Source organism: Idiotropiscis lumnitzeri, chromosome 4 (genome assembly GCF_059441095.1).
Source record: "Idiotropiscis lumnitzeri isolate Australia: NSW breed Sydney's pygmy pipehorse chromosome 4, RoL_Ilum_1.0, whole genome shotgun sequence".
NCBI lineage: Eukaryota > Metazoa > Chordata > Actinopteri > Syngnathiformes > Syngnathidae > Idiotropiscis > Idiotropiscis lumnitzeri.
Genome location: NC_142394.1, coordinates 5,224,867 through 5,246,645, shown reverse-complemented (window position 1 = coordinate 5,246,645; position 21,779 = coordinate 5,224,867). Strand labels below are relative to the sequence as shown.

General features: G+C 39.8%; 1 protein-coding gene across 1 annotated transcript in view; it reads left to right on the top strand.

Annotated features, from left to right (window-relative positions):
- The window catches only part of tenm1 (teneurin transmembrane protein 1), a 214,355-nt gene that overhangs the window by 95,891 nt on the left and 96,685 nt on the right, over positions 1–21,779 (top strand). Inside the window, exons 6-7 of the mRNA XM_088292837.1 lie at positions 4,628–4,798; positions 19,354–19,556. Of these exons, the coding sequence (XP_088148963.1) occupies positions 4,628–4,798; positions 19,354–19,556 (374 nt within the window). The remainder of the gene's footprint in view (positions 1–4,627; positions 4,799–19,353; positions 19,557–21,779) is intronic.

Sequence of the window (21,779 nt, the reverse complement as noted above, 5' to 3'; positions counted from 1 at the left end):
TTGTAGTCTCACTTGAACAATATTCTTCAAGTCACTCTCAGGGGGTAAGTGACAGCACAGAACCCCCTCAATGCACTGCCGTCCTATTACCTGTGGTAGTCATCTCACTGTCACGCTGATCAATGATTCATGTGCAGTAGGACCTTGGCCTGTTAGCTTGCTGCGCTGCAGCTCTCAGCTCACTGGTTCCACTGTGCTGCTGCCTCTTCAGGAAATAATGACTGGACTTTCTCTGAGTATTTCTCCAACCGTTAGGCACCGTTTGGTAAGGATGCTGAGAAGATAGACACAGAAGGAAAGATGGATAGACAGCCAGTGAGAAAAAGAGTAGAAGCAAAGGTTCATGCAGAGCACACGCTGCTCGCATAACTGACTACATGCTGTTGAAAGAGTGTTTGTGTGTGTGGGTGCACGTGTGTGTGTTGTGTGTGTGGATGAGTGTGCTTTTTTCTTATATTCACACACATAACCTGTGTGATGAAGTGCCATGATGATTTTTTTCATCCATCCATTATCTGAGCCGCTTCTCCTCACAATGTTCGTAGGCCTATCCCAGCTGTCTTCGGGCAGTAGACTGGGTACACGTTGCTAGCCAATCGCAGGGCACACAAAGACAAACACATATCTTGGACAATTTAGAGTGTCCAATCAACCTACCATGCATATTTTTGGAATGTGGGAGGAAACCAGAAAACTCACGCAGGAATGGGCAGAAAATGCAAACGCCACATACGAAGGCCGGAGCTGGAATCAAACCCTGCACCTATGAACTGTGAGGCCGATGTGCTAACCAGTAGTCCACTCTTCCGCCCATGATGATTTATTTAAAATATGTCATTCTTATTTTTTATAGCATGTCTGTTGTAACACACAGCCTTTCCCAGCACTCAAATTGTAATAACCCGTTTTCGACGTAACACTCCCACTTGACCACTGGCACTCAAAATTTCCTATACATCTGGAATGTATGTATCTCGGTAACATTCTTCATTCTTGCTTTCAAGGTTTATTTATTTATTTATATATATGATATATTTATATACTATATACATTTATGTCTTAATTCTGTTGAGTCCGGGAAAGCAGACGATTGTAAATACTACAGTTGCCATAAAACCCATTGACTGTTTCCTCAGGGAATGAAGATAATCTGTGATGAGATTCAGATTTGTAGCCAAACCAGAAAATTGTCTTGGGTAATAGAACACCACAACATATTTGTATGTAATGTTAACCCAGAATCTAAAGAACATCTGAATGATTTGAATAACAAATAATAAGTCTATTTTAATCTTGACTGTCACATTTCATACAACAAGAAAATCTGACTGATTGCTTACTTGTCAAACAAGAGGTTATTTACATGTACATGAACGGCATAGTCTTCCCCATTTTTTTTTCTAATCTGTAGGCAGTGATGATATTTAAACGGGTGAATAATGTTAGTGGGTGTCTCAGTAGGGATCCACAATTTATTCAGAAAGTTACTCTCGCCTGTTTGCAATTTGTAGTTGATTTATCTGTACGTGTGCAGGTGTCAAGCACATGATGCCTGTTGGACTAAAGCTTGTTTGATCTTAAGGTTTACTTTTGTTTTTGGGAGTCGAAAGCTATAATAAATCCCATAGCAGTAACATACTGTATCTCCATGACAACTGTGCAAATTATTTTTGTTGGAATATGAGACACATCGCTGAATTTCAATTGAGTTGGTTTTGTCAAAACATTGTTAAGCACAGAAACAAAGTTATGCCAGAAAGCTACTTTTCTGTTAGACTTGAAGTGGCAGCCTTCCTGAGAACAGCTGTCTTTCTGATGTTGCTACAAATCTTGTGAATATTACAAGGATGTAAAATTATTTTACTGTCTTCCTAAAATTAAACCGAATTGTTTATGGCCTCAGGAGCTTTAAGAGTAATTAAAAAATACAAAAGATATTTGCACTGATCACATTTGAGTGAAACAGATGATGAAATGAAGGGTATGCCCAACTATGATTTGGACATATATCGTTATATGTTTGACTTTTTTTGTTGTTGTTGCTGGCACTGCTTAATTAGCAGATCCCTCCCCAAAAATATATATATGTATCGTAACAGAACAGAAAGAGTCATTCATATTGCTGTGCTTCCAATTGCTAGAGTGCACACTGCACACACACTCCACACAACCATCCTCTCCTCATCATGTCTCCTCATCACATCTCTGTGGTAAGTGTTGTAAGCTAAAGGTCAACAACTATAAAACAAAGAGTGAGCAAGACAAAAAAAGGAGAGACTGATGAGCAGGAAGTGCAAGTATTCTAAGAGGGGCTTTTTAGGGAAGTTGTGGTGAAGAGGAGAGGACAGGAGAGTTGTTAAGAACTGCTGCCACACAGTCGTCTCTGGAGTGGCAGAGGACTAACAGAGAAAACGGAACAATCATTTATGAATCTTGTTCTGCAAAATAATACACACAGACATTTGTGGTTGCAAATTGAGTTTCATATCTGAATGCCATTCTAGTTTTATGTAACATTCATACTAGTCTGGGACTTTTTCTATTATTCATTGTGCATCTGTGTTCTGCAAACGCTTTCTCAGAGTGGAGAATGGATGCTTGCATATTTCCATTGAAGGCAACAAATGTTAGTCAAGTTTGAAAGAAATCAGCTCACATAAAGCTTGGCGTGGCCATGAGAAGTTTGCTTCCTATACTTGGACGGAATGTGACATGACCACATGAAATGCTCATCCCTGATTGTTTTTTTTTTTTGTTTTGTTTTATAAAGACAAATATAATTGAAAAAATAATACTTGCCAGTGTGTAGTGATGGGCAAAACTAATAAATGTCCTTCCATCAAATGGCAGAAGATACAATAAACCTGTTGCCATTTATACAACAGAATAATCATTGATTCCTGCTCGTATAACTGCTTTGTGTTCAATTAAACCGGCACCAATTTCACAGTGAGTAAATCCATTCGTGTGTAAATTGAGACAAGATTGTCAGGAGCTCAGTTTGCATGGAGAATTTTTTGTCATTCCGATTGAAATAATTTTGAATTAAGAGCTCTGGTTACCTGCTTACTTGTGATGTGTTCTATTCTGATCTGACGTTTACATGCCACACTAAGTTAATCGATGTATCAATGTAATTTAATTCAATTAATATAGTAAATAGGGCAACCTCCAACCACACAGTAAATAAGAAAGGCCTTTTGCATTACTTTTCCTCCATTGGCACTTTAATTTACTTTTTACTCATTTGTTCATGACAAAAATCTTTTATTATAAAATTACAGTTGAGAGGGAAGAAAGACAAATTTCACACGAATGGCTTGTAGTCATATTGATGTGCAGAATTTGTGCCTGTCCGTGTCTGGTCTCGTCTCACGCTGACAGTTCAATTAGTGTGAATTAAATGTCGCATGACGTCTCCCTCATGGCTCTTGTAATCATCATCAGTGTTTTGCTTTGAAGAACTCGTATTGTGCGTGAGTCGAGTGCTAATCCAACATTAGCTCGAGCTAGTAAGACGTTGCATATATGTCGTTTCCTGAGCGGGTAGAGCACTGCACCCAAAAGTCCCAAGTTGTTATTTGTTATATGTTGTTTACATATGCCTCATTAAGTGCATGCTGATCTCAAGCTCAAATAGGTTGCAAGCAAATACATTTTGGAAGTACAGCCATGCATGTTTTGGAGTGAGCGTGTTCAATTGTGTTGGTCATCATGTCTAATTTGCTTTTTTGAAGCAGCCATTTTGTATGAGAGTTAGCAAGTTTGTGTCAAGGGTTTTCTGTGGGTGCCTCCAATCAACAGAAGGAAGATAGACAGTGAAGATGTTTGAAGTCTTTGATCTGCAATGCTTGCAGACAGCCTCTGACTGCCACCAATGCAGAGTTACTTTGTGGTTCGACTCTTTGCTGTTATTTGATGTTCTGAAGGTGTCGCAGAAGAAAACTTGGCAGTGATTTATTTCATTTATTTCTTCTGTGTAAAGATATGTTTCAGGTAAAAATGAAAGCAACGTAGGACTGCAACTTTGCATGCACGGAACGTTAACATTTGTTTGAGCGTGGTGAATATTTTATGGAAGGTTTTATTGACAATCTTGCAAGACAATTAATTTCCTTAATGGACAGGTGTTGGTTGTTTCTATTTAACAGTGTGTTGGATTGTTTTCCCAGTAAACAGTTTGATGAGCGGGCGGGGGAAATCCAGTATCCTCCCATACCCTTTGTTGTTTAAAAGGCCCATATGGATTGTGAATCGGCAACGGCTTTAGAAGCATCATTAGTCATGCACAAAAGACTGTGTTAGCACTTTAATATCAGCCTTGGGCTCAAGTTCTGAAGATCTCCCATAATTGCCCACCTCTGCCACAATCTATGTGAAAGTGTGCTGGTTGTGCTCGTGTGTGTCCATGCTTGTGTGTGGGTGTGTGCATATGCTTCCTGTGTTCTTTGGGCATCTGTGTGCTGCCTTGATGGACACTAATAAGCACATAAAATGAATGATTGCCCAGATATGGGCATTAAAGGAGAGTCAGACATACCCATATACACACACGCTGAATTCTAATTTTTTTTCTATAATTTCTCTCTCTTTGGCACTCCTTGCCTCTGTGTGTGTTTGTGTGTAGCGGTCCACCTGTTAGGTCTGACCTGGCATCTGCGGCACGGAGAGAGCCAGCTGTATGAGAATGGTGTGAGCTCAGCCGACCATCAACAGGAGGATCGCAAAACTAGACCTACCAGCTCCATCCAACTGCTGGACACACTTAACCCTGAGAACACACATGGCACTGACAGAGGTGAGCTTAAAAAAATAAATAAATAAAATAAAAACATGCACTCAGCAATTGACAGTATTTTACTGTATAAAGCCTTTGAGAAAAAAAAGAAAAAGAAATTACTGGTACGTAAGCATTCAATATATTGAATAAACTGTTCCGGTTCCATTTAGTTGCGCTAGGCTTTAGTACTGCCATGCAATGTAACACAGGGGCATGGGATGGTGAAAGCGAAAAATCCAGGAGATGCCATTGCATACCAAGTGGGTTGCATACCAAGTGGGTTGTACTTACACATTTTATGTGAATAAATATTAATGATAACGAACAAAGTTAAGATGGGTTTAAATATGTTTATCGTTCAGTATTCTCCAGATGAGCATCATATTCTGGGTATTTTGGTTTGCGTTTGAGTGCAAATGGGGAAAGATGAGATGGCAACCACACGAGGGGTTGCCTCAGTGTTGCGCTCTCTAGTATTTTTTGTTTTTTATCATTTTCGTTCGATTCTGGCGACCCTACGCCACTTGCTTACACGAGAGCTAAGCATTAGAGAGTCTATTCTTTGACTTTTTTCGCCAACTTACACAAACCAACATTATTTTTAATTGCTGATAATTGCTGGCGGAGGCAGTGCACTATATGGAGTGTGGAAACGCCGCAGCAAGAGGAGGGGGAGGCCAGCCAAATCAGACAGCGTGGATTTCGAACACCGCTCCCGTTGATTCATCTTGCTAACCTATGTTCTCTGCTAAACAAGATGGATGAACTTCTTGACCTCAGAAGGACCAAACAAACCTTCAGGCGCTCTGCCGCCGTGTGCTTCACCAAAACATGGCTCAATGATTACATCCTGGACGCCGCACTAAACTTCCCGGCTTCCGTCTTCACCGGGCGCACCGCATCAAGGAACTAACAGGGAAGTCAAAAGGTGGCGGAATATGCTTCGATATCAACAAGAGATGGTACACTGATGTCACGGAGCTCAACACAAACTCAAACCAGGACTTGAATAAAAATAATGTGGCACTAAAAACACTGGCTGATCAAGTAAACTCACTTGAGATAAAGCACCCAGAAGTACCTTTCATCTTCCGAGGTGATTTTAATAGAGCACAACTAAACCATGAGCTATACAGATAAAAGCAGCACATTGATTGTTTCACCATGGAAGGCAAAACTCTGGACCATTCTTACAAAACAATTAAAGACTGATCCCGGTTTGTTGCCCACGCAGCAATGGTCTTGTCTGATACTCTTTAACACGCTTAATCCCACCATACAGGCAAAGACCTAAGAGTACAAAACTGCCAGTTAAAACTGTAAAAAAAAAAAAAAAAAATGGACCAATGAGGCAAAGCCGCCTCTACAGGATTTTTGGGATTGCACTGACTGGGGTGTCTTTGAAACTTCAACTAGCCAGCTGGATGAATACACAGACTATGTAACATCATATATCGGTTTCTGCGAGGACATGTGTGTCCCAACAAACACCTTCCGCTCATTCTGCCATAACAAGCCATGGTTCATTGCCAAACTCAGCCAATTTAGAAAAGCAAATGAGGCCGCCTTTAGAAGCGGAGACTGGACACTGTACAAACGGGCCTGAAACCAGCTGACAAAGGAAATTAAAACCGCAAATAGAAGCTATGCGGAAAGGCTGAGGAAAACAGTTTTTTATAGAAAGGCCTGAAATCAGTTACTACATAGATTAGGTGTCAACCTCCTGCCTTAAAGTCTGCGCTGGCCAGCCGGCTCCTGTCTTCACTCAGATCTTCAACAGATCCCTGGAGCTGTGGTAGTTAAGTCCTTCAAATGCCTCGTGCTGGACCACCTAAAAAACATCTCCGGACCCCGTGCTAAACCCCCTTTAGTTTGCCTACCGGGCAAACTGAACAGATCGGTGAATGACGCAGTCATCATGGGGCTGCACTACATGCTGGAGCACCTTGACGGAACTGGGACCTATGCGAGGATCTTGTTTGTGGACTTCAGCTCGGCGTTCAATACCATCGTCCTGGAACTCTACTCCTCCGATGTTCCCCAACTCAAAGTGTGTCTCGCCATCTGCCAGTGGATCCACTGCTTTCTGACAGTCAGGACACAACAGGTGAGGCTGGGTAGGACAACCTCAGCAACAGGCTCCACCACCACTGGGGCCCCTTGAGGACGCATCCTCTCTCCTCTGCTCTTCTTGCTGTACACGAACGACTGCACCTCAATGCACAAAGCAAACTGCTGAAGTTTGCAGACAACATCACAGTTATCGGGCTCATCAACGATGGAGATGAGACTGCGTACTAACAGGAAGTGGGGCAGCTAGCGCACTGGTGCAGCCAACACAACCTGGATGTGAACATGCTCAAGACTGTAGAGATGATCTTGGACTTCAGGAAACATCATTTGCTACAGGTGCCACCCACATTGTTCAACTGTCCTGTGTAAATTGTCAAGACCTTCAAGTTCCTGGGAATTAAAATATCTCAGGACCTAAAATGTGGGACAATCATCAACTCGTCCCCGGCCTGCCAGCTGTTGAAACAATTCTACACAGAAGTCCTGGAATCAGTCCTGTATTCCTCCATCACAATCTGGTTTGGTGCCTCCACAAAATAGGACAAGCTTCGATTGCAACGGACTGACCCACTCTTGACAAGACTGAGCTCAGAAAATTCTTCTGGACCCCCTACACCCTGACCACCATCTCTTCCAGCTTCTCTCCTCAGGTGCACACTATCAAACTATGCACACCAAAACCAACAGACATTCAAACAAGTTCTTCCCTCATGCCATTACCTCCCGAAACAGTTGATTCAACCTCTACAGTGGCACTTTGCTAATGTTTGCCAATGTTGCACACCCCGTGGGGCATTATAATTATTATTATTCTTATTAGCAATTGTAGTTGTAGTAATAGTTGTAGCAGTAGTAGTAGTAGTAGTGGTAGTAGTATTATTTGTATTATTATTATTAATGAACACATCAGTTGTAGCCTCAGCCCTGTACATGCTTTAACAGCCGTTGTTGATGTCAATATTCCCCAGCACTGGCATTTTAAAGCACTCAAGGACCTTCTGTATAATTATACAAACAAATTTGCATTACATGTACTGCTCCTGGACACTTAAGAAATGGTGCAACGCTTCATTGTATTGTAAATATTGCACCACTGATCACTTCATCTCTGCACTTATGACTGTCCAAATTGTTGCACAGCTTTCATTAGGGTGGTGTTAATGCACAATGGTACCCCTTTTTTACGGAAATATTTTCTATACTTATATGTCATGTCATCGTAGTTGCCTGTTACTGTAATACTAGTGTAGCTCATACTGCCGGAGACAAATTCCTCTTGTGTTTTACATACTTGGTCAATAATGATGATTCTGATTCTGATGGAAAAAAAAATTGTATTTTATGTTAGTACCCACCCTCTGACCGAACATCACAGAGGATAGACTGCACCTCACTTTTTACTCTCGACAAAATAAGCAGTTGAAAAATGAAGGAATTAATTGTTTTAGTTTTTTAATAGAGAATCCTTTATCACCCAGCTAGGGTAAAAAAAAATCCTGGAATAAGGCATTGCTTTTCTTCATTTTTATCGGTATTAATACCTGAGAAAATATAAAGTATTCTTAATCTGTGACGCATAATGCTTGCTTTAACAAATGTGTTCCAGCGTCAAACAAAGCACTGCATTTAAATTGCCAGTACACGCTGAATCTGACTCTCCACAGGCGTGAATATCAGTCAGAGGATTTTGATTTGAACCTTGGCTTGCATACACAATATGCTGTGTGTGACGCATGTTCTGATAATAGACCTCACTCCAGAAATTAGTTTAGAGCTTATTAGTCATTTAAAAGAAAGGCGCGATAATTGGTTAATCATGTTCCCTCTTAGCCGCTACGTGACTTGAATTGACTTTCGTCACTGAGTTCTCAACTAGCCAGAGGAATTACTAACACCAATTTAACCCCATGATACGGTACATTAATTGTGAGTGTTGCAGGTCATGATGTCAGGCAGGACACAACAACCTTCATGGTCGGCTGATTGATATTGCATAGTTGCCAGTGCTCATGTTCAGCACTTAGAGGCAGAGAAGGTTTAAGATAAACTGCAACGCATTGCATTTCAGGCAACCTGGGACATCCCTAAAGCAACGGCTCTTGATGAATCCTCACATTCGGAGGATTAACGCTCAAATCGGGAGTTAAATCCTAGACAATAGAGCACACGGGGGTCATTGAATTTACTTATGACTGTTGCATCACAATCTATTGTTTTGACATCTATTGATTTAGGTGCAGGATAAAAACTGGAAAATAGAAATGGGCAAAGTTAAGACAGTAGGTTGATATTAAGGCCCTACCCTCAGAGGTATTCCCTACACGGACAGAGATTAGAGATTGGGCTGTAATCCAGTGCGTCAGATTATCATGCTCAGCCTGCTGTACCATCACCTCTCACACCCAGAACCCGCACAATCCCCCAGATTACATCGCAAGGCCTGGTGAGTGGAGGCTGCAGGGAACCAAAAAGGATAAAGACGTGACACTAGAGAGTGCGGAGTGAGAGAATGGAGATGGTAGGAAGACATGAATGATTGATGGGCGGCAATCTGCTTGAAGGATGGTCAAGGTGCATTTTCACCAAAGTGATGAATGAGAATAATTTTGCGCATTGAAATTAATTCTTAGTTTTCTGCAATTTTGGCTAAAGGCAAATGTCAGCTTGTTCCCATGTTTGAATTTGTGAATTAATTTGCTAATTCGCAGCTTGGTCGTGGGATATTATTAATTGAGAACAGTTGTCAATTCCTCCTTATTTTATAGTCAATTCTTCATGTTGAAAGATAGATAAAACATGTTTGGCATAATGATTAAGTGCACTGTTTGTTCATTCGTTAAGGCTTGAAAATCCACAAATGTTTTCCAAAGTTCTATTTATTATGTAATAAATATTTTAATTTGTGGTAGAATGGTCGTTTCCCAACCTAGAGGTTGTGGGTTTGATCTCCAACCATTGTGACCATGTCAAAGAATCCTTGAGCAGGAGCTTCAGATGTGACGTAATCAGTAGATAGATGAGGTAGTAGAGCGAATCGCTTTAAGTACCGAAGGTAGAAAAGCGCTATACAAGTGACAGCCCATTTGCCATGTATTGGACTTCAATAGCTACCTTGTCGGATGAAGAAAATTAATTAAAGGGTATCAACTTCAACTAAAAGTCTTTGATTTCTTCTCCACCCTTGCTGTTATAATATACAATGAAGATTGTTTGCATAGCACAAATACATTTAAATGTGTGTTTAATGCAAACATTAAAAGCAGGATGAGCAAGAGAACGCTCTTTGATTGCTTGATTATTTCTGCAGCAGGATATTGTAACAAAAAAAATAACATGCTCTGTCATTCATACGTGTATACACACTGTGTTTTTATGGTCTATACCTATCTCCTGATGTTTCCTCATATCATCAGACACCCTTCATAGTCGTTGACAAGTAAAAGTATTTCTAATTAGCACTACTATAATTGCCACTCACCCCACGATAATCAAACTCTGTTGAGTTTTTATGAGTGAACATGCTTTAATATTTCTTTATTTGACATATTGACTGAGAAATACCCAAGTGCCGCAGAAGGCACGCTCAAGGAATACCATTTTTATATTAATGAAGTACGTTGGATTTGAGAATACCATTTGAGTCAGTAGGAAGCATCAGCTATATTTATTATATAAATTGATGCAAAGTGACATTCACTGGGAGCATATTGCCTCATTATCAAGTGAAGATTGTGGGGCTTGAGCAATGGCACTTGAGCCAATGCTATGGTAGCATTTATAGCTGAAATGGGAGTCAATGCCAAATTCTTTTCACTCTCGCTTGCGGTTGGAAATGGAGTGCAGACCGCGAGAATTTGACAGAGGACTCTTAAAAAGCACATCAATATTCTGTGCTGAGAGAAAGTTAAAGGAAGTGGGAGCAGTGTGTAAGAAAATGTGTCTGGCCTGTATGTAGTGTATATGAGAAACGATGTGTGACAGAGGGAGAAAGAGAAGGATGGAGGGCGAGAGAGAGAAAGTGAGAGAGAGAGAGAGAGCATAAATGCTGATGGACTAGTCCATGTTACACTGGTCTCATTGATTTTCTCACGCTGCGATACATTCTCAGGATGTGAGTGCAACACTAGTCTGCACACATACACACACATATGCACACACATCCATACGTACACAATAATCATTTAGTGAACCCCAGGCCTCAAGTCTAAAAAGCTTTAGAGGAGCACCATGTCGATTTTTTACTCATCCTGCATTCAAAACCCTTTGTCCAATGTAGTCAAACAAAGGAAATTCAAACGGTGCTTACAGTGCATGTGGAACAGCTTTATGATGCAAAAAAAAAATCAGTTAATACATTTCTGTAATATATTGTAGGCTGTTGTTGAAATATACTTTTTAAAATCATGTGACTAATCATAATTGCCATAGAAATACTGGACCACTTGCATTGTTGTCAGTTGCATTGATAGTCTGCTACTGTCTGGAAAAAAAAGAGGAAACATATTACTGCCACTTTAGAGATACTTCTTTTACATTCCTCATATTTTCATTAAATGAGAAAGACTGTGTTTGTAAAAAAATACGTATATGGGCACGTTGTGCTTATTTGTTTCATCATAAAATATTACGGTACACCTCACTACTTTAGACATCAGAAATATTCACAAGTAAATTATGCAGCGCTGCTAAATTTTTGAGGTCTCCAATTTGCCCACTTCACTTCCTCTCTTGTTTGATAGAGTGAAGCACCTCGGAGAAATTGCCCGATAGAGAGGGCAGATGCAGGCATAATAGCTTGGATAGAAGGCAGGATGGATGCAGTGTACTGTGGATGTGCTTTTTTTTTCTTTCATTCTCACCCAGCATAGCTGTCAATTATTGGATACAAATCTCAGTGTGGGGGGGAAATACAGTGGACCCCCACTATTTGCTGAGTTTGGGGGTTGGGGCCGGCAAATAGCAAAAATCGCTGTACAATTGAGGCCCTTTGAAATGCATTAAAAAATCTTCACATTGCTGATAAAGAGCAAAAAAGTTCTCATAAAGTGGGGAGAAATGAGAGGAAAGAGATTTTAAAACATACAGCAAATATGCTGCTCAGTAGGTGCCGATCCGTGAATATGCAGGGTTCACTGTATTATGTAAATTACAGTAGTGTTACATCATCATCCGGTGAAATTCAGAATGGCTGACTTGCAGATTTTTTTTTGAAAAAGACAGCCAAGAAGAGACTTACTTACTTTCATACTGAAGATTTGCTACACTCGGTTGTTGGGCAGACACTCCAAGAGATCCCACTACTACACAAATAAATTGTCAATAATAGATTTTAATTTGCCCAGGTTATTTTATACACAAGCAGCAAAATGTGCACCACCATTTATTTGTGCAAGTTTTATTTTAAAAAACGTGAGTTTCAACTAATTGACCGGGCATCAATCATCATACAATACAACTTTATTTACAGAGCCATGCATACAAATCTTTTCTGTCTCTATTCTTTTGTTCTGTTATTTTACACATAGTCCTAGGTGAAAAAAGAAAACAGTTGACGATATTGACCAATTTCCAATGGTAACGAGTAGCATTGGAAATTTCCCATGGTCCTGGGATAAGTATGTCTGTGGACAGGCAGACTTGTCACTCACAGACATAGCCTGAGGCTTTGATGGTGGACGGTGAGGACGGGAGTAGCGGTGAGCCTGACGGCCAAGAGCATTATCTCCTCCTGACTCTGACTGACACTCATTAGGCTGCAGAGTTGAGAGAGGTGGCTGAAAGCTTATTAAGCCAGCTGCTCAAAAAGACCTTCGTCCAATCCAAGTAATTATAGAGACCTTACCCATTGTGATATTTTGATTCACCCTGAAGCGATTTTCGCTTGCATTTGGAACACTATTAATGTTGTATGCACCAATGGGTGTGAGATTGACATCAAACACTCGAATATGGACTAACACACATACAGTTTCAGTCCCTCCAGACATGTCCTGTTATCCTAGACGTCGGCTGCACTACCACGCTGTTCTTTGCTTGGCTAGAATCTCAGAGGTAATAACATTCATGCCAAAGACTTTTGAGTTCCTTTGAAAAATGATTACGTAAAGTGTAATTGTTTTACCTGAATAACCCCCAGGCAAGAAAAAATAATTAGACCTTGTGCTCCAAGTCCTAAAGTAGCTCAGTCATTAGCTGGCCAGGTGTTCACGCAAGGATGAAGATGGCAGATCGTGGGCGTTATTTATAGCTAATGCTTCTCGTGACACAATTCAGATTTTTGTGCTCCCAAATGGCTCAATTTAGATATGGGTCACGGCAACATAAAGAGAACAAAAGCATGAAATCAGATATGCTCACAAAAGAATCAGGCCTGTTCCAAATGTGGCCAACAAACACTTTTGAATCGAATATCTGACAATGCACACATGGTTTAATTGGCCAAAGCAGCGTCATTATGTTATTATCACATCCAGACAATCCCATGAAGCATCTTTTTTTTAATCAATGTGTAGTAATCAATAGCAGTAATCAGTTATCAAATCTTTTCATACATTCTCGCCTGACTGCAGTTCATTTGAAGTTGTAGCCAGTGAGGGTGTTAACATGTGGCTAAATTACTAAATAATGTTTTACTCCATTCTGTGCACATTTTCCTTGTGAGGACCAATCAAAAGCATTACTTTTCCAATGTAGTAATCAGAATACAGTTAGTCTTCAAATATAACCACACATTACAATGTAGAATGTATTGACAGTGAGTTAAGAGTTGGACCCTTCCCCAAAGGCAGTTGCAGTGAACGGCCTCCAGGTTGGAGCAGTGAGGAAGAATTGACAAGACTTAAATAAGCGGTTCATACGTGTTGGCCTGGGTGATGCATGCGTAGAGTCACATTTTCAACGTGTTGACTACTCATGTGACAATATCATACCACATAAACAGCAATGCAGGAATGAAAGAGATTTATATTTTCAAGATGGAAAAACAGTTTGGAGTTTCTGGCAGCTAAAACAAAAATATTACGTTTTGTTCCGAACTCTATGATGTTGACAGAGTGTTATCAAGCTCCCCTAAGCTACGTTAAAAAAAAACCTACAAAATAACACATGGAGCGCAGCACAGTATGCATTCAAGTTTAAAGGGAAAGTCCCAACAGATTGTGGGGTTGCAGGACGACCACAAATGTGTTTAGGTTTATAAATAATGTACAATATTAATGCTGAGTTATATCATTATAGTACTAATAGTTAAATACCATATGCCAGGTTAATGGATTGCCTTTATTTTAGAATTCATTTTAACATGTATTTATATGTATAAAGATTGTTTTTATTGTTAAATAAAGAAATAAGTAGCCCATTAATGTTAGGTAAGTGAAATTCAGAATGGACTGGACATATTTGTTTAAATAAATGTAATTATGATAAGTCAAAATCGAAACCTTTAAAATGCACTTCCAATTCAGTGACAAAACTTTCATCCTGAGCAGAATTGTAAGTGCCTTCTGAATGAGGCAATTAAAGTAACTTATAATTAGAGCTGTGACAAAGAAATCTTTTTGAAATCGATTATCCTATCGATTTTTGCATCAATTTCCATTCATATTTATTCAAGAGTGCTCGGATTTGTTAGATTTCCAGGAGAAAGAACAACTAAACACACGAAAAAACACACGCCTTCATAAGAAGGCAGATAAAGACCTTATTTGGCAACCCAAACCAAGGAGTAAATGGAAAACAAATAGTACGTTAAGTTACTGTTTGTTACTCCCCGGTATGCATTAGACATTACATTGTTTTCCCTTAGAACTTTGCAAGGAGGAGGGTGGAGTCGCATGTGGGTTGTTGTTTTACGGTTGCAGGAGGACGAAAGGGGGGGTTAGTTTGTGTGTGAGAGCTCATTTCCCACCTCAGACTGGTTTCTACCTAAGATTGTGTGGGACTATAGTCTTCCTTATTGCACATTGAAGATTACAGGCCATTTTTTGTTTTAATTCCTCATTTTAAAAAAGAGCATTCAAGCAGCAAATTGCAGCTGTGCACTATGTGCGGACTGAATGGATGGCAACAATGGGCAAATGCCAGTATTTTGAGGACAATGAATTGAATTTTGAACTAGTTCACACACACACTTGTTCCAATACTGACCTCAACCCACTATAACCACGCATATTGTCCCCCCTAAACATCTCTGGAACCTGCTCTTTCGTATTCCGAGTAGCATCATTAGTGATATCTGCAAGCATATTGGCTTTGAGGACACGTCTATCGTATGGCGTTGTAGCGATGTTGTAGAAGAAGTTGCTGGAATCGGTTCGCAGATCTGGTAACTGCATTTCTTGCCAACATTTCTTTCCATTGCTATTGTTGCGAATGTCAGTCTATATAACACCCCCAATTGAAACAGTTTCTCCTTTTTCAAACGTTATTTTGCTTCTTGATTTAATATTTGTAATGTAAAGATCTTGTTTGACGACTATTGAACACATGTAATAATTTTGATGAGTTGCTCCTACTAATTTTAGAGAATATATTTAGAACCATCTGTTAATCAAGTGTGACTCAGGTTGGAGGCAGAGAATCAGGTTCAAAATCAACCTGATAATCTTTTAAATATTGATTGACAGCAGAGAGCAGAGACATCAAAGTAACCATTAAATATGTCTGTTTTCTGCTGGGCCAGCATAATGTCTCCATCCTCTCTTGTTTCTAGCAGGAAAAAAAAGGGTTTTTTTCTGCTGAGTGAGATGCAAGAAAGGTTTTTCCTCTTTCTTGCATCAGCAGCAGTAAGTTGACGCTGCCAGCTTCTGTTTTGGACATGTTTCTCTCTTCTTGGCTCATTCCCCCGCCCATCTTTTTCTTCCTCCTCCTACAAATCTTCCCCTGCACCCCCGCTCAACCCAATACCCATACTTGCCGATGCCCTGAGCTCTGGTGTCTGTCCTCATATTGCATCAGACGAGAAAAGCTACAGTACAGTAATTAGCATCAGAAGGACCTGGTTGCTCATCTTGCTGCCAGTCAGCTGGCCTGCCGTGCTGCCTGCGCTCGTGTCTGCCTGCCTGAGTTGTGCCAACTGCCATGCTCGATTCATGTCCTATTCCATCTAGAGTTGAATAAAAGGCTGCTTTCCTCGGGACAGCCATCCCTCTGCTGGCCTTTATTTTTGCGATGAAGCACAGGAGTGAGGATTAGCATTAAAGGGAATAGACAGAGGGGGTATACTCAGCAGGAATGCATAAAAGCATGCTTTAGTTCTGCCAAGCTGCTTACATCCTACTACTATAATTGGAGAGCATTTTGTGTTTTTCTCTCTGTCCAATCACATCCAAACCAAAGGACCCTGGGCCTTTGGACAGGGATTGTTTTGCATGGATACTCAAATTGCCTCAGGTTTTAAAATAGACTTTGTGTGGTAGACCTCAGCGGTTGTTGAAAAAAATAAATTTCCCGGTTGAATTCCGTTCTCCCAGATTTTTGAATCACTTTATTTGGAAATGCAGCACTATTATTTTCTCATCTCCATATTTGTCCTTTTTCTATTTGTGGTTAGCCCAATCCACACTCCACACATACATATGGTAAAATATGTTTTCTTACTTACACATTACAATACTATAGACATGTACAAGTCAGTTTCGAATTGAAAATATATAAAAAATTATAAATATATATCCCCCACTTTTTCAAAATGGTACTGTTTTCCCACACTTAAACCCACAATCTTATAATATTGCTTATATATTACACATTCAACACAAAGATAAAAAGGGGGTGAATGTTACCATGAAGGTGATATATAAATAAATCAATCCCTTCATACTGTCTGTAAATATTAACCAAAAGTTGTCTTTCCTTCCTGCATCAATCACTATTTTGAATTAGTGACTTGCACTGATATTAATGATTGTACCCTGTCTAACTGCCCAAAGACAGCTGGAATAGGCTCCGGCCTGTCCATGACCCTCGTGAGGATAAGCTGTTCAGGAATGGATGGGTGTTTTCCCCATATGTATGAGTACTAATTTAAGCATTGATTTAATAAAAAATGTGTTTTTCATCTTGTAAAAGAGTCATGTAGACTTAGTTGTAATAGCCCATGTAATTCTGTGACTCATTGAACTGATAATTCACTGGTAGGCAGTGAGGACATGTACAATGTTCATCATACCCGTTTCAATGAAATGTATTTCCGGTGTCACAAACGATATTTCAATGTACAACCGATTAGTTTTCCCCTTTATTGTGGGCCATACGATCAACCAGACAAAGAGATCATGTTGCTTTTGCTTCTTCCCGTGCTCGAGAAGAGGGGAGCGTCGTAGCAGGAAAACGTACGACCGCTTTACCATGACAGTGCATTTGCTCACAATGCCGTGAGTCTCCGTCAGTAACTGGCTGAGAACCAGTGGTAAATTTAGCTTAAATATCCTGTACGAGCGCCCCTTTGACACCTACCAACCCACACATCCTCCTATACGCACACACATGCACATGAAAACGAATCTTGAAATGGAGGCGGAGCAGGGGGAAACACTATACGGAATCCAATTTTATTAAATTTTTTCACATTGTAAATAATGTTAGCATTCCATTTCGTGACTCACGTGTTTGATTTCATCATGTGGCAGGGGAGTAAATATTACTTGGTCAGGTTCAGATGATTCAGAAAGATCCATCCATGTAATGCATCTTGAGATTCACATTTTTCTCTAAATGTGCATATGCTGAGATGATGTATCGCAATGGATCGCTTCTAGTACTCATAAATTCAAATGAGTGCTTCCTCAAGGGGGTGCAAATTATCCATGCAAAAAGCTCGCTGTTTGACAGATGATGCATTACGCATGAGAGGACCAGACCAGATTTCCTATACCGGCCACACATGTAACACATGCCAAAATCCGCCACTGCTAAGAAGAATCTTCTTCTTCTGCATCTTTCACAAGTTCCATGGGTGTCTTTAAGGGAACCTGTTTTGAATATGTGGATGTGATGATAAAGCTTCTGAGGATTCTGGAAAGAAATCCATCCAGGTGTGCATTAAGGTCTAAAAGACTTCAGGGGGTTTACTTTGCGAAAAAAAATGATTTATTTGAAATATGTATTTTGTGATAACAACCCTGGAGCATTTCTGACATTTATATTGTTAAATGAAAAGTGTATATGTAGTGGTTGCAGCTACTTTACTGATGTCCCAGACAAATTTTGTCTGATTCTAAGAAACACCTGGATGATGTCCAAAATAACGGTAGCAGCACTGTTGAGAGCAATACATTTTATATCAACATTTTAGCAGGTTCATAAGTTTTGATATCGTCGGAAAACAAAATGAAGGAAGTGCTTTGGTAGCGATCCATAATATATTCAGGGACATGGGCGAGCTCAAACATGTCCCTACCGTCTGTGGGCGAAAAGAAGACTCAAGGTCACCAGTCCTCCAGGCACTTAAAGAAAGAATACTATATTCAGTCTCATGCACTTCTACAATTACTCAGCAGGAATTGCTCCCAATTCAGTCATGTGTACCATGACACTAATGGGAAGTCAGGAAATGATCAGTAGTATAGTCATTTCTAAAGCAGAACAACAGTAATAGTATAGTAATGAGCAAGTAAAAGAGCTCTGATGGAATGAACAGTGGTATGTCTTGTGCTCTCTTGCTCACTGTCATCCGACGGCACAAGATATATGACAGCTGGCTTGTGGGTGTGCATGATGTCACCACAATGGAGTGGTAAAGCTGCGGCCATTATAGATAGAGAGCGTGCAGATTCATCCATGAATCTGCACCTAACTGTTCATCTGCCTTTGTTGCCGTAACGATCGCTGGGCTCCCCTCTGTCGCCGTATTTCCTCCATCGCCTTTTAGAAGCCCAGATATATCTCTCCATAAAGACAGGCACAAAGAGGGCTGAAGAGGTTCGCCTGCTCCCCAAACACAAAAGACTGAGGCCTGGTGGTTGATAAAGGCTTATGGAGAGGCAATGAGCTAATGGCCAAAGGACTTTTGGAAATACCCATTTTCCTTACACACAAAGACGCACACTCACTCAAGATGCTATCCCTCTGCCATGATTCGATTTGTGGTTACAAGCATACATGTGGACAGCCCTTTTCTCCCATCTACCTTGAACTCACCTATTTCTTGTTCGCAACAATATTTCTTTTCAAAAGATGCCAAAATAGCACGTGTCACAGCCCCTGTAGATAGTGCTCAGACAAAACACTTTATTTTAAAGCAGTTCATTTTGTATGCAGGGCCTATCCAAAGGAGTGCCAATACAGAGTCTCTTGAAGAGCAGGATTTTTACAGCGCACAGTCATTCCCGATGTCTCTTCAGTCTCACTTCATTAGTCGAGCTGTTCGTCCCAATGATGTTTAAGGACAGAGAGCTGGTATTTAATTGCTCCTTCGATTGTGAGGAGATCACCCCAACCCCTCCTAGGTTAATCTACCGTATATGACCTTTACATCACCTATCTGTGGTTTGGATCTACAGAAAAGTGGGTGCGTGGACGGGCCATCGACCGTGGCGAGGTGGACATTGGAATGCAACAGAATCAGGCCATCCCACCAGGAGTCTTTTGGAGGTTTCATATGACCGTGCATCATCCAACCCACATCAAGTTCAATCTCTCTCTCTCCCATAATGCACTGCTGGGAGTCTATGGGCGCAGGAATATACCACCGACCCACACACAGGTAACCCACCATGGTTGTGTCAGACACACTCGCACCTAGTAACATGTTATGATTCTCACACACAAGTTCCAAAATACCTGAAGGTCACTCTCCACTAAAAAAAACCCAACACATGCAAGATAAAAAAGTACCCATTAATGTTGCACTAACCACTTTTCTAAACTGTTTAAGACATAAATAAGCAATGAAGTCAAGACACATTAATTCATTACAAATATCATGAGTACAACACATTTAGCCAAGTAATTTTGTGCCTACTACATAATGAATGAGAAAGCTGATGCCATTTATCTCTGAAAATCTGACCCAATATAAACTTGTCTTAGCTTCTGTCATTCATGAGCAAGATGCTTGAATATAAAGATTACAACGCTAAGAGATTTCTCCAAAGTCAATTTTCTGTCGAAAAACACACGATGCATGTTTGAAAGCCTAGGAAACTCTGTTTTATGTTGTTGTTGTTTTTCCAATGCCTGTGTCTGGAAAATGATTTTTTTCTCAGTTTATTTTTTGCCCTTTTATACAGAAAAAAGCAGTGCCTCTTGTTAAGCTGCCCGTGTGCCAGTTTTCAGTCAATCTCCAAATTGCAGTAATTCTTCATCTGCAGTGTGTTTTTAAAGCTGCCCGCCCTGAGCGTTAGCTGATCACAAAAAAAAAATAGTGGACCGTCACATCCTAGTGGTTAATTCTTGACTTGTTTATCTGACCATATTCGAGCATATGTTACTCCAATGATGCAATATCAAGAGGTTCATATAACAACATAGATGCAGTTCTACATGTGTGGCACTGGCTACTGTTTTACTTTGCATATGCTGTATTTGACCTTATTTGCAGCTTTCTTAACTTTATATGGCAGAACATACAATGCTATGCAAAAATATTGGACCACCATTAGACTTGTTGTTTTAGCAATGCCATCAATTATCATCAGACCAGTAAGTAGAGCATGGACCAACACCACAGCTGAAGCATTCGTAGAACTGAAAACAATTCATAGAGTTCTCTATTGGGGTTGGTTTGTCCATTTGCCTTTTAGTCATCTCTTTCCTGGTTACTTCAGGCTGAAGAACATCCAAGGGATGGCAATAAAATTCAGAGCTGGACGATTCCATCGGTTCACAACATATAGTTTTGACACAAATGCTATAATAATAATAATAATAATAATAATTATAATAATAATAATAATAATAATGATGTATGTTTAAAAGAGGAGTTTGTGCTTTAATGTGGCTCTGAATGTTTTTAACCTTGAAAATGTAGGACAACAATGCAATTGCAAAATTAATTTAAAAGTAATGTAATCGGAAATGTTAGTAGAACCGGGGAAAACAAACGACTGAGTCACAGGAAAGCAATCAATCGCCGCAATATTTTAATTGAAGCCAGCAACGAAATAATAAAAAAAATTGTCTTAATAATGACGCTTGAATGAATATAAAAGTATCGTAACAGAAAATGACTTTTTACCACAAGTATTTTTTTTTATTTGCAATGGGGACGAAGCATTATTTCATCCAATTTCTTGTGGCACAGTGACTGGTTTGCTCGTCCGCCTCACAGTACAGAGGTCATGAGTTTGCATCCAGGCTCTGTCTGGTTTTCTCCGGTTTTCTCCCACATTTCAAAAACGCATTGGAATAAAAGTATGCTTTCTTTAGGGAATGTAGTGAAGTACAGCACCAGCTGTTGTGAAATGTGCTATATAAATAAAGTTTTATTTTAATGGACTGTATAAAATTAAAAGTTGAGGGGAATATTAAAAACAGTAAAAAAAAACATTTAAAAATGGCTATAAAGTAACCGTAGCCATTAGTATTTGTAAACTTCATTGTGTTTCAAGAAGGCATAAAAGCCATGTTTTGTTTGTTTTTCATGTTTTGCTTTTTTCCTTGTTGTCAAGTAATAATAATAATGTTTTTTTTTCCTGTGAATAGACATGTATAGTATAACCTGAATTTACTTATACTCCTCCCAGAAGGCAGCAACAAAATGAAATTGTGCTTGTTTGGCAGATGCTCTTCTTGGTACGCCTGGTTAGCAGATCAGCTTTCAAATCTTCCACGTGGCCGTTTAATAAAAAATTATGTGAATCAGCCACTAATTGTCATATTACATTTGAAAACCTGTACAAAATAACCCAAAGCACTCAGCACAAAGATGGGTCAGACTGGTCCAATTACAAGCTCTGCCAATTTTTTTTTAACCAAAAATAGGTTA